Source organism: Arctopsyche grandis, chromosome 7 (assembly GCF_051622035.1).
Source record: "Arctopsyche grandis isolate Sample6627 chromosome 7, ASM5162203v2, whole genome shotgun sequence".
NCBI classification, from domain to species: Eukaryota; Metazoa; Arthropoda; class Insecta; order Trichoptera; family Hydropsychidae; genus Arctopsyche; species Arctopsyche grandis.
The window spans coordinates 26,360,917-26,373,700 of NC_135361.1; the positions used below are offsets into that span (position 1 = coordinate 26,360,917).

Below are 12,784 nucleotides of genomic sequence, written 5' to 3' on the forward strand. Positions count from 1 at the left end.
TTTTTTGTTAATTTTGCGCCCATGTGACTCTGATGTCTAATTATGAGTATCTGTTAATTTTTATTTGATATTATAATATACACGGGGATTCACTTTTCTTCAGCGTGACTATATCGGCGCGGCATTATCGTGCGCGGCTTTGTCAAGGTGTCGATTTTTCGTTATACTTAACCATAACCAATCTAAGGTGGTGCAAGTTTCTAATGGCCTACGTTGGTAACAAATTATATAATATAAAATAAATAACATCTGGTCAGAAGAAGTATAATTAGCCTAGATAAGATTTGTCTTCGGCATAATCACTATTTTTTTTTAATTATCGGAGGGAGAGTTTCATTCCTCGGGTTTATTCTTCAAAAAAATTGCCTTGTTCGGTTGTAATCAAAAATTATTAGAATTCATAACTCAAAAAAACCGTTGAAAAATTGGATAGTATTAAAAAAACCACTCGTGGCGCATTTTAATTGTGAAAATAATTTCAATACAAAACCGAGCCATTGCTGTGGATATACCACGACACACATATGATTAATCCTTCAGAACGAGCTCCTTCAGCTGAAATTTAAACAAACGAATGGCAAAACCGCGCGCCGCAAACGGGACGGGACGCGCTCGGTCTTGATTAATTACCGCGCCGGAAAAATCTGCACTGAATGAAGATTTTCCCGGGTTGATTTTCCCGTGACGTTAATAAATGGATCGGGCGAAAGCGGCCCCGAAATGATGAATGCTTCCGTTGGCGTCATCGCCGCGTGTTGCCGCCGTCGGCTTTATTAAATCGCTCGCCGGATAAGCTAGATTAATTCTATCTGCCGGGTGCTAAAGGGTTACTACTTTTATATTGTGTTGTGTTTCCTCGATTAACCTTTTCGGCGGGATGGTGTCGTCTACAAACGCTTACCGGTCGGAATTTTCGTCCATTACTCCACGCTCGCCCCTGTCCCTACGAACATAAATTAGAACGAGCCCAGTATGAATTTTGGATGATATTTGTCTTCGCTCGACTCTTGATTACCAACGCGATAAATTCATCCGATCTCCCTATTTTATAACAGTTCTATAATGAAGAAAACCGTCACAAAACAGATCCACTGCCAAAATCGACAATTCCTTACCCAAACATATGTATGTATGTACATACATACATATACCGATACTAAATTTCAGTTTGATAGGACTAAAGGCGTTCAAAAATCGCCAAAATATACAGACACACACACGTATTTTTTCTAGATCATGAAAACGTGATCAGTGATCGATTCTGAGCTCGAATCAGTCAAAATCTCTATTTCGAATTTTCGTATGATTACAAAACTTCATCTGTTGTTACTAATACGTACATACGTAGATAAAGTAATAAAAAAAGAGCCGCTATGACATATATCCTATGTATGCATGTATATGTGAAAGCTTCGTGCCGCATTTTTTACGCAATGTTTTATTCTCATCGACTCATGACTAGAGGTAGGATAGTCACAGTGCTATCCATTGTTCGGCAAACCTTTAACAATGCATTTACAACCTTTGAACAATACACGGCCCCCTCAGGCTCCGGTGACAACTCATGACCAGATACCGGCGTCGAAGATGCCTTTATGCACAAAAAATGGTTCACTATTGTCAATTACTATTGCCAACCTGTTTTTGCTCTCTTGCCTTGTAGGACACTAGTAATTGACAATAGTGAACAATTTTTTGTGCATTAAAGCATCTTTGATGCATCATCAAACCGGTGTTGCTGGCCTCACCTTGGTAACTCCAGGTCGATCATTTCATATCAGAGTTTGCCAATTTATCTGATTTCATTGCTGAAACGGTTCCGAAAAATTGGCAACCTATTCCCGTTTCTCACAAATTTGAGTTTCTAGAATCTCAGATTTGTTGATAAATATAAATATGCTACCCACTCTTCTCTGTAAATGTACGTATGTACATATTTCTCACAGATGCAAATCGAATTTGTCCATAAATCTCCTGACACATCTGTTTTAAGTGAAATTAACTTTAACGTTAATGCCCGATTCACTAGATGCACAAATCTTTTTTATCCACCAATTTGTCAAAGCAACACTTCTTTAAATAGTGCAATCGTTCGTATATGCCGTATTTACGATAGCTAAGATGATTGTCCCGACCTCTTTAGTGACTATTTTAGTATTTTTAGGACAAAGGTGAAGAAAATAGTCTGTGGTTGATTTGCTTCTTCACCTTCATTGTCTTTCTTTTTCTTTTTTACTTTATGTTTCTTTGTTTAAAATCTTGATTTTTTTGTAATTTTACTTTTTTATATTACCAATGTGGTGCTCACTGTAAATGGAATATTATATTTTCATTTGTGTTTATTATTATTTTTTGTCTCACTATACAACTTTCTTTTTATATTTTATTCTGTATTTATTCCTATTTAAATAAAAATAAATAAATAAATGTCTCTATGGTATTGTATAAAAATATAATTGTTTATGTAAAATGTTTAGAATTGTTACATAGTACTTATGTACAAAAACAAACGGGTTAACCTGTAATAGAATAAAAAATGAAATAATGTACACATGTATAAAACGTGATGCATTTAATGTGCTATTTTAACATTTTTTTTTCATTTCGCGACATTTTACTCTCGTTAAGACTCTCACAAACCGACACGAATAAAACGCCGCGTAAAAAATGAGAGGGCGCGTACGCACATAATTTTTTTGAAAACAATTTATTACACAGACAGTTCAACGAGTTAAATTATATATATTTTCAATGCACTGGACTTTAATCCGGAATTAAATGTCGATTGAGATCGTTACCATGGAGCACGTTAACCTCTATCCGGCGAGCGCCTCGTCTACGCGCGCTTTGTCGCCGAACACGAAGCAGCGTCCGCTTTTTGCCACACGGCTGATCCCCACAAAGACGACACGAAGGTAAAAGAAAATAAAAAAAAATAGGAAGAAGCGAACAATGGCGCGGTTCGATACCCAATCACCGGGTATGCTAACGCGCCGGCAAATCTAATTACGGGAGCATCAAAAGGGAGACCACAAGGACATCAGAAAATGTGTGGCGGTGGAAAAACGCGCGCGGCCATTCATGCCACTTTTTTCCCTACCCCCATTTTTCCCGCGCGACACAATGCCACAGCGTTTCGTTCACACTTTTTGTGCGCCTCGTCGTCCATTATTTTTTTCTACATTTTTTGGAAACATCGGCTTTGGACTTATTGAATTTTTTGAACGCGTCATTGCGCAACTCTGATTCGCACCCCCATACCACCCACTTATGGGACATGCTGTAGAATATCGTTGACTATTCTACGTGTACATATGTATGCACATACTCTTGCTATACAAATCTACATTTTGGATATATACGGTCCCCCTGCGAAACATCGATTCTCGTTAAATGAACTCAACGTTTCGTCAGCTTGATCATCATAGTAATCATTCCAGAAACATTTTCCAATATCCCTAATAAGTTATGAACAGATACCGGCGGACAAGATGCTCGACGGCTGAAAAAAATGGTTCACTATTGTCAATTTTTATTGACAACTATTTTTTTTTTGCTCTCCTGCTTTCTCAGACAATGGAGAGGTCTATTGTTATTTTGTGGTGGCCACTCGACCGCCGAACACTCGTTATGACTTATCTCAACTTTCAATTCAATATTTGAGCCGTTATATTTGAATGTGGCAGAAGTCCAAATTTCAGTCCCAAAAACACTATTTCTGTTTGACAAAATTCACAAATTATTATTATTTACTAGCTGAATCCGGCATGCGTTGCAATGCCACAATAACGCATTCCTGTTCCCATTTGTCGGAAAAACGCAGGCAGCGAACACATTTGAAATTATTACGTTGCAATGACACCCATTCCAATTTTTCCCGTTTCCGTTCCCGTTTTTTCCCGATTTTTTTTCACAGTAATCTTCCCGGACATGCATACAACAAATCCCGAAAGTTCCATCGTAATCGGTTCAGTGGTTTAGGAACCTATTCCAGACACACACACAGACATTCATTTTTATTTATATAGAAGATTTTAATTCGATATGTCCAGATTCTTAGAAAAGCAGAATAAACGTATTACAAGCCACCAGTATATATTTTTTTAAATATTGTTAAACGCAAAACATCACATTTAATGTTTTGCGAGATATTTTTCGAAATAAAGAAAAGTGGACTTATGCCACTTTCAATTATAACGGCTCATTTATTAAATACAAAAACAACGCGGCTAGAAAATAACGACTGCTCTCGAACATTTTTTTTTCATTATAGAGATTGTTGCAATGATTTAACTCTTAAATAAACCAGCAACATAGCTCAGTGGTTAGCGTATAAAGCTAACAATTGAGGGGTCACGGGTTCGAGCCCTGATCCATTGATGCTGGCCAGCCTTGAATATATGACTCGGGTCGATCGTTTTGACTTTTGTTTATAAATTGACTTCTCAACGCAAACTTCTACACATTGAAAATCGAACATTTCATACAAGTCGATACAATCGAACAAATAAACTCATTATAAAAAAGAGATGAATAATGAACGACATTGTCGCAAATAGATTATGAACGGATGAACGCAACATCAGACCGTGAAAATCAAACTTGATTCATCCATCGATCGAATCTTACGTACAAATGTACTATGTATTACCAAAGCTCATCGCGTTCAGCGAGTTATTTGATATCTGTGACAAAAGAAAATAATCGAAAACAAAACAACAACAACAAAAAAATCACAAAACACACTCCAACTCAACTTCCAACCAGATCAAAAGTATTCCGATCAGAGAAGTAAGAGAAGAAGCACACAAATCGAAATACAATCGACAGCGTAATAAAAAGGGTCCATAGAAATATTCCCATAGTGGCGGTGAGAAGCGGTAAACCAGGCGCATTACTTACGGGTCTTGTTTGGCTTTGTATGATAGGCGATTCCACGAAAGCGTGACTTTCGACCGCGACCCAACCTAGGAGATCTTTTTACACACAAGATCCGTTACGAATTAAAGGAACCGTGGACGATCGGATTGGCAATAGTCGATAGAACAGAGTAGATTCTGTCCAACAGACGAGATATGGTACAAGAATACCAAAAAAAATGCACTGCTCACACATTTCGCATACCTGTTAAATGATTGCCGGTGAACTCGAAGTCGTCGTCTTGATCCCAGTGCTTCAGCGACAGGTTGGCCAGCGGCGTGGCGTTGGCGAACTCCAAATTTGCAAAGTGCCAATCCAGGATCTGCCTGTCTCGTACGGATAAGTACACCGAACTGCAAGTCAGTTTCAGCATTATACATTTATTATATGAAACGTGTGATGATTTAATATTAAACGAGATGAATAAGTGAATCGGTCGTGAACCTAGGTGGGTCTGCTTCCAGCTCCACCAGTTTTTCTTCGATCGCCGTCAACTGCTCTTTCAGCTCGGTGTGTTGGGTGCACAGCTTGTTCATTTCTCGGTGGAGACGTCTCCAATTGAACTCGTTCACTATGCCCCAATTCGCATTGTTCAAATTGGTTTTCAGACGGATCAGTGCGTCTTTTTCGCTCTTCATCGACTTCAACAGGTCGCAAATTTCAATCATCCTGCGGAACGTTCAGTGTAAAATGTACCATTTTAAAATTGTATTTACAATATTACATTAAAAAAATATATTACGTTGTTTGGTTCGATTTAAATTTATCTTGCAATGCAATCACAGACTTCAAATGTTGAATCTATAAAAAAAAAATATATGATTAATTATTGTGTTCCATATAAGGCACCTCAGACTCTCTCTTTCTTGTCTGAAAAGTTATCTTTTTAGTATAATATGTATATTTACAATCAATGTAACTGTTTATTCATAAAGAAAAAAATACTGTTGCATAACAAGTGTTTTTATTTATTTGAAAAACCACCTAAATATACATACATATACACTCTAGGGTTTCTGACTCGGGTCGACCCGGGACAGACATTCCCGGGAATTTGCGGAATTTTTGTTGTCCCGTGTCCCGGGAATTTTATATCTAATCCCGGGAATTGGATTTAAAAAAATCTTGAAAACATACAACATTTTCACGACTACACAAAGGGAAATAATAAATCAAATACACAAAGAATCGTAAAATATTCTCAAAAATTTAAATCGAAGAAAGAAGAAGCCTAAAACTGATTTTTTTAACACAAATTTTAAATAATTCTAATGTTATACCGAACAAAACATTCTTTAAATGTTGTAATAAAAGCGAATGTATATCCTACGGTAAAACTATTATGAAGCGAGTAGTATATCCTTTTTGTATTGACGATTCCACATTGGAAGAAACTCTTTTAGATTCGGATGAAGATGAAACAATTGTGTGTTTGACGATGAATGAAGAATTAAATAAGGAGTTATCAAAGACGAATATACAAAATAACGTAAATAAAAATAGCCTCGACTTTAAAAAAGAAATTAAAATATACACGCTGACAGGAGAATAAACCGATAATTTAAAAAAATTGTTTTCGTTCCTTTTAACAATAAAACCAACTTCGACCGAAACTGAAAGAGTTTTTTCCAATGCTGGAAATTTTGGTACCAAATCTAGAAATAGGCTCGAATTCTCATTTAAATATTTTAGTATTCTTAAAAAGAAGCTACTTTAAATAAGTTTACTTTTATAATTACATTTTTTCCAGTTAATAGATACATATATTATGTATTGTTTACTTTTTTATATTTTTTTTTATTAATAAAAAATATATTAAATTGAAAAAAAAAGTATTTTTTCATGTGTCCCCGGATCCCAGGAATCCCGGGAACGATGCGGGGCTCCGTCCCGTGTCCCGGGAATTGCAAAAGTCCGGGAAATCAGAAACCCTAATACAAACATATGAGTCTTATTATAAATTTTTCGAATTGGGCTTTATAAGCCACATTTTTCAAAGACCTTAAATATGAATATCAAAGAACATAAATATGTTAGTTGAAAAATGACTCGATTTGCAACCTATGTATGTATATTTTACTATAATAAGGGTGTTTAGTAAAGAAAAGCATTGTCTATAAACCAGGTACACAAATTCAAAAAAGTTATAACAAAATATAAATCAAATAAATATCAGATCTTAAAAATAATTTTTAAAAAATGTGTGTATAAAATCAATATAAATGGCATAAAATTAATTATTATTATACAACAAACCTGTTTCTGTTTAACATTTTTCTGTTGAAGTTTTATAACCCATTCCAAGGCTTGACCCAAAGAAACTGGATTGTTACCGAAATAGTTGAAATCGACCTGATGAGACAAATAGGAAGTTGCGTCGAGAAGTCTGTTGAATTCGCGTTCCACCTGTGCCAATTTAAAATACACGTGTATTATATAAAACTGTATAAAATCATATACATATTATAAATAAATTAATAACAATACCATTTCATCTTTGTGTTTTGGAACTTGACTTCCGGTGGCTTCGTACAAAGGACACTTTTGCTTTATTTTGTGCAATTCCATGTCCATTTGCAGCGATAATGTAGTGACAGGATTGCCTCCCAATCCAGTTACGACCATTGCTCCTATTGAAAACAAAAAAGTTTAACAAATTTATTTACATATAACCCTAATTAGAATATTTTAATCCAAAAAACATTTTCATAATACCTAAATCAGCAACGTATGGACCTTTACGATAAGTCACCACCCGGCCACCAACACGGTCTCTACCTTCCAAAAGCACAACTTCGCAACCTGCCGATTGCAATTGCCTTCCAGCCGCCAAACCCGATACACCTGATACAAACAAATGTAGCATTGTACATTAATTTGCACAATTCAGATCCAAAAATCATTCATTTTGTTTATTTTCTAGAAAGAACCTTATTCTAATGTAATATTTTTCACAATTAAAATATTTTTTTATACAACTTCATACATTTGAAATAGAAAATTACTTTTAGAAGCCATGTTAGCAACTAACAAATAAAATAATAATGTTTATTTATTTATTGTATACTAGTTGTTTTACCCGGCTTCGCTCAGTATTTGTAATATAAACAGCTTAAACATGGCGAATCTAATAGTAAGTATTCATACGTTTTTTTATTAAATTTATTTGAATCGAAAAAATATATATCGAATCGTCATAGGAACTGATACTTACAAACTTACAAAGTCTCTTTCGAAATTGTATATTAGATGAATATATAAATTAAGTAATCGAGAGTATATTAGTATTATCAACAGTAAACAAGTGGATCATTTATTATAACATTTATAACAAATTCATTCAATATTTCTTATTGAAAATGAAACTATAATTTTTAATATTTATTAAATAAGTCATATTATTTTGTATATACAAACAACACTTTTAATTTCTTTATTTTAAAAAAACGTTTCTATAGCATTATATGTACAAAGTTTCAAATTTCATTTGCGATTTTTGTATTTGCAGCATTCCATTGCAATGTGATATATATACAATATAATACACAGCTGATAAAAAGGAACGATTATTTTTATCAACAAATACATGATTTTAATATACCTGCGCCAATAATAATAACTTTGGGAGCAGTCTTTCCTTTCGTCGGAGTCGGTATTGGAGTCAAACGTTTATAAAGACCGTAATTGACAAAGCCATGTCTTTCCAAAAAACTGTGTATTCGACTTATCAAAGCAGGATCGCTGTTATATGGTATCTAAAATAAAAATTTGGTTCATTGTACGAATCAAATCGGCAAATACAAAAACTTTATTTAAATACTTACTTCCATGTTTGCGACACCATTTTCATTGGTCAATTGCAGTTTAGGATTTTCCACCCACATCTTCAACAGCCTATTTCTGATCTGAATAAACATATGTGACATCGCATTGGTCAACTCGGGGAAACAACTGGCTTCTAAAGACGACATCTTATCAAACGGAAGTCTAGACTGAAATGCGGCTCCTTCCAAACTGAAATTATAAATGACAAATGTATCAATAGATGAAATATAACACAATTTATACTTTGAATTGAGATATTTTAAAGTATAGCGTGGACATTTAGGATGTAGGTACAAATTTTAATTCACATTTCAGCTAATATAGCAAACTTTTTGAATATGGCTAAATACCCTGTCAGCATTTCTCTATAGTTGACTTCTTCCGGCTCTTCGATTTTCACATCGTCAATCGACACTTTCTCCTCTTTTTTTATCTGAATATTGAAAGCATTAGCGGGGTTATCTACCGAGCTCCGGGTGGAAGAATCAGGTGTGGGTGGAATAATGGAAGGGCTTACGGACATCAATTTTGACTTGTCCGAATTATCTGATTCCGAGTCTTCGGGAGCCTTCAGCTTCTCTTCAATTTCACGGCCCTCGACCTAATAACGGATGTAAACATTAGTGTAAACATAACCTAAAAAGAGACCGGTATTGAAAAGAGTTTTTATCAGTCAAACCTTCGGGCGTTTTCTTCTGCTCATCCTGAATCGACGGTTGGAGCCTCTGGTAGTAGGCCTACGCCCCCGAGACGGGACTTTCAACACAACTGCGGTCGCGCCGGTGACAGCGCCAAAACAACTGTCAAAACACACCTGCTTGCAATAAATGCACGCTCTACATCTGCTGTCACCATTGCATCACTTCAAATATTTTACATTTTTTATTCATAATCGCTCCTCATAAGAATAAAAAACAATTGAACCAGAAATTATATGTTAAGCGGTTTTAATTTTAATAAAATGGCGGATGGCAATTGTTTTATCATGGAATTCGAAATAAACATATTTTTTCTAAATTTTAACGACTTTGAATTGATATTTTACAAATATCTACATTAAAACTTGTTGATATGAACTTATTTTGGATTTTTATGAGATTTTTCATTGCATAAAATATGTTCCTAAATTTCAAACTGCAAAAATATCGTTTTATAATTTCCACTAATTGATAAAATAACACTTTACCTCTTTTTCCTAGCACTCTTGATTTTGTGTGATTATATGTAAGCTGTTATGATTCAGCTATCAGCCAGTATTTATATAATAAAATGATATGTAACTTGAAGATTATCGGCTTTTTCAAAAGGGGCACCTATTTTGTAATTTATTATTGTTTGTTTATTTTTAAAAATTAAATATATTCGACTACTAACTTGTTTATTCCAACTATATATCTATTTTCTCAATTTTAATCTTTTAAAAGTGTCACAGGTTTATAAAATAAATAAAAAATAACAAAATTAGAATGTTGTCAAATTTTATAGGAATGGTTTTATGGGGGATGAACGAATGAAACGACTGGCATGTTGATGCACGTGCTTTATGTATGATAGCTGAAGGCAGAATGAGGTAGCTACTCTGAACATAGCCGAGTTGGTCCCCACTCGCAGGAAGGTGACCAAACTCGACCATGTCGTATAGCGAACCGCCACAGTTTATACACAGTAAATTAAACAATTATCAGATATGCAATGTTTTTATACTTATATTTTGTATTTTAGATAAACGTTCTCCACAATTTTATTGGTATAACTATGGTTTTAAACACCATATTCCTCATGGCTATAAACACTTTGGACATCCACATCATTTTAAACACAAACATTTCGATGTCAGTAACCGTCATATTTTGAACATTTTCATGGTTAACTCAGGCTTTTCAAATCAAATTGTATAATTACTTATTGGAATTTGAAAATGTAAACATAAAGTACTCACAGTTCGATAAAAGTATCTGAGTAAACTGACAAAAGTAGACACAGATCACAATAATCACCATTCATCTATTTTTATATATAAAATAGACAGATCCAAATAATAAATACACAGTTGCTTTGCTTTCCAGCTAATATTTTTGATGCCATTGCGTTACAATGATTTGGAGAAAGAACGTTACATATGCATTTTTAATCATATCCGATTTCAACGAGGCTATCTGAATTGCTTGTTTACTCGAATTGAAACATGAATCTTTTTGACAGAAATAATCAACGATACCAAGTCTATTGAATTTGTATAATACGACTCTTAGTATTATAATATGACACGCCTACATTAAAATTATCAACATTCTCACATTTTATATTTCAATACACACTCTCGCGAAGTGAGCCTTTGGCTTCAAACCGATTCAATAGTCTGCGCATAATGAAAGATACTATCATCAGCCGAACCCCGCCGTCAATTCGTCTCAAGATTACTTTGAGAAATCTCTCAAATAGTAGCGTTATCCACAAAAATCAGGTCAGTTCAATTATTCATCTATCTCCGATATCGTTAACATTACAATAATGCGTCAACGGACGTGTGTTGGGTACTTATAACAGTAAAATTATTGAACTTTACAAAAACTACCGAATATGAATCACCCTTCAAAAAGTCTCAATTTGTACCAAAAAACCTAGTCGATTAAAGACGGGAGGTTTTTATTTAATTTTATCATGTTGCTATGACATGCTGCCCCCTTAATTTGAGTTATGATTTACAAAAATCACAAAATCATATTGTCGTGCAAATCAGTCGTTTAAAATGAGTCAAATTAATTATGCCAGATTTTTTTTAATTTCAAAGATCCAAATATTCAAAATACTTCTCAAAGATTAGAAATAGATTTCATTATTTTGTATAAGGGAAATGAGGATGTTTTTAAGGGAAAGTCCATTATTTTAATCGACTGTAGAAAATTATTTGATTATATCTATATAATCAATGGTCACTTTAATGTAATAGATAAGTTGAAATATTCAAAGCCTTCGGTGAAAACGATGTCTTCTACAAAAAATTTGGCAAATTAGTCGAATATTGTCGTTGTTTACCTGTAATGTAGATATCTGTCAAATATTTTATTTTTATGAACAATATGTGGTTCGGTGATAAAATGTAATCGAATGTTAAAATTTTTTGCTTATAACAAAATATAATTTTAATCAGTCATGTGCAAAATTTTATTAGAGCATTCATGAAAATGAATTCATTTTTTTCCCAAAATTAAATATAAATAAAAGTGTAAGCGGTTTATAAACATGAAAATCGATTTTTTTATTTTCAAAAATATGCATCTATGATTCTATAATATTCATTAGCGGTTTTAATAATTGAACTACTTAAAAAAATTTCACCAGGAAAAATGTTCTAGTTTTGAACATTTTTTTGAGAATTTGAAAAAATGCTTACCTTATATTAAATACCTATTACTAGTTAAAAAAAGTACTAGTTTTATCTTACGACTTACCAGAACACATATCCAAAAAAACAATATGTACTGTACTGATAAAACCAGCACGAATAGTCACCTTAATATAGAAAAATTATGGTAATTCATTAAAAATTAATTTTCAAAAATATTCTAGGACCCCTTCGAGAGCTCTGAAGTAACCACCTTCGTCATTAAAAACGGAGACATAATTTTAACTTTTTCAAAAGTTGAGTAGTTTGTGTTTGTATTTTCTTATTATTTTTAATTATCTTACTTACTTATTTGCTTAATTTGAATCTAATTATTATTATTAGTTTATTGTTGTTATAACTATAAGGCCTGCCGAACACACAGCCACTCGCCACCGCCACCGTTGGCAGCCACAAGTGCGGAATGTCACAGCCACTCGCCACAAGCTACGGCAGTGGCGGACTCTCGCAGCTAGTGGACGCCACTCATCACTGATGTGATGTTTATATTACAAATACCGAGTGAAGCCGGGTAAAAACACTAGTTAACCATAATTTAAATATATATATATTTTTTAATTTTATTAATTATTTGTTGTTTTAAGCTCTCAAAATAATCAAAATTTTAATAGCCACCGGTGGCGAACAAAAGTG

The 12,784-nt window shown here is 33.8% G+C and overlaps 1 protein-coding gene across 1 annotated transcript in view; it reads right to left on the minus strand.

Moving 5' to 3' along the window:
* The window catches only part of Su(var)3-3 (lysine-specific histone demethylase Su(var)3-3), a 614,721-nt gene extending 605,138 nt beyond the window's left edge, over positions 1–9,583 (minus strand). Inside the window, exons 1-10 of the mRNA XM_077434676.1 lie at positions 9,425–9,583; positions 9,096–9,346; positions 8,745–8,934; positions 8,522–8,675; positions 7,636–7,764; positions 7,408–7,550; positions 7,177–7,326; positions 5,663–5,721; positions 5,365–5,589; positions 5,125–5,273 (exon numbers count right to left, since the gene is read on the minus strand). Of these exons, the coding sequence (XP_077290802.1) occupies positions 5,125–5,273; positions 5,365–5,589; positions 5,663–5,721; positions 7,177–7,326; positions 7,408–7,550; positions 7,636–7,764; positions 8,522–8,675; positions 8,745–8,934; positions 9,096–9,346; positions 9,425–9,448 (1,474 nt within the window). The 5' untranslated portion in view covers positions 9,449–9,583. The remainder of the gene's footprint in view (positions 1–5,124; positions 5,274–5,364; positions 5,590–5,662; positions 5,722–7,176; positions 7,327–7,407; positions 7,551–7,635; positions 7,765–8,521; positions 8,676–8,744; positions 8,935–9,095; positions 9,347–9,424) is intronic.
* Positions 9,584–12,784: the final 3,201 nt, after the last annotated feature.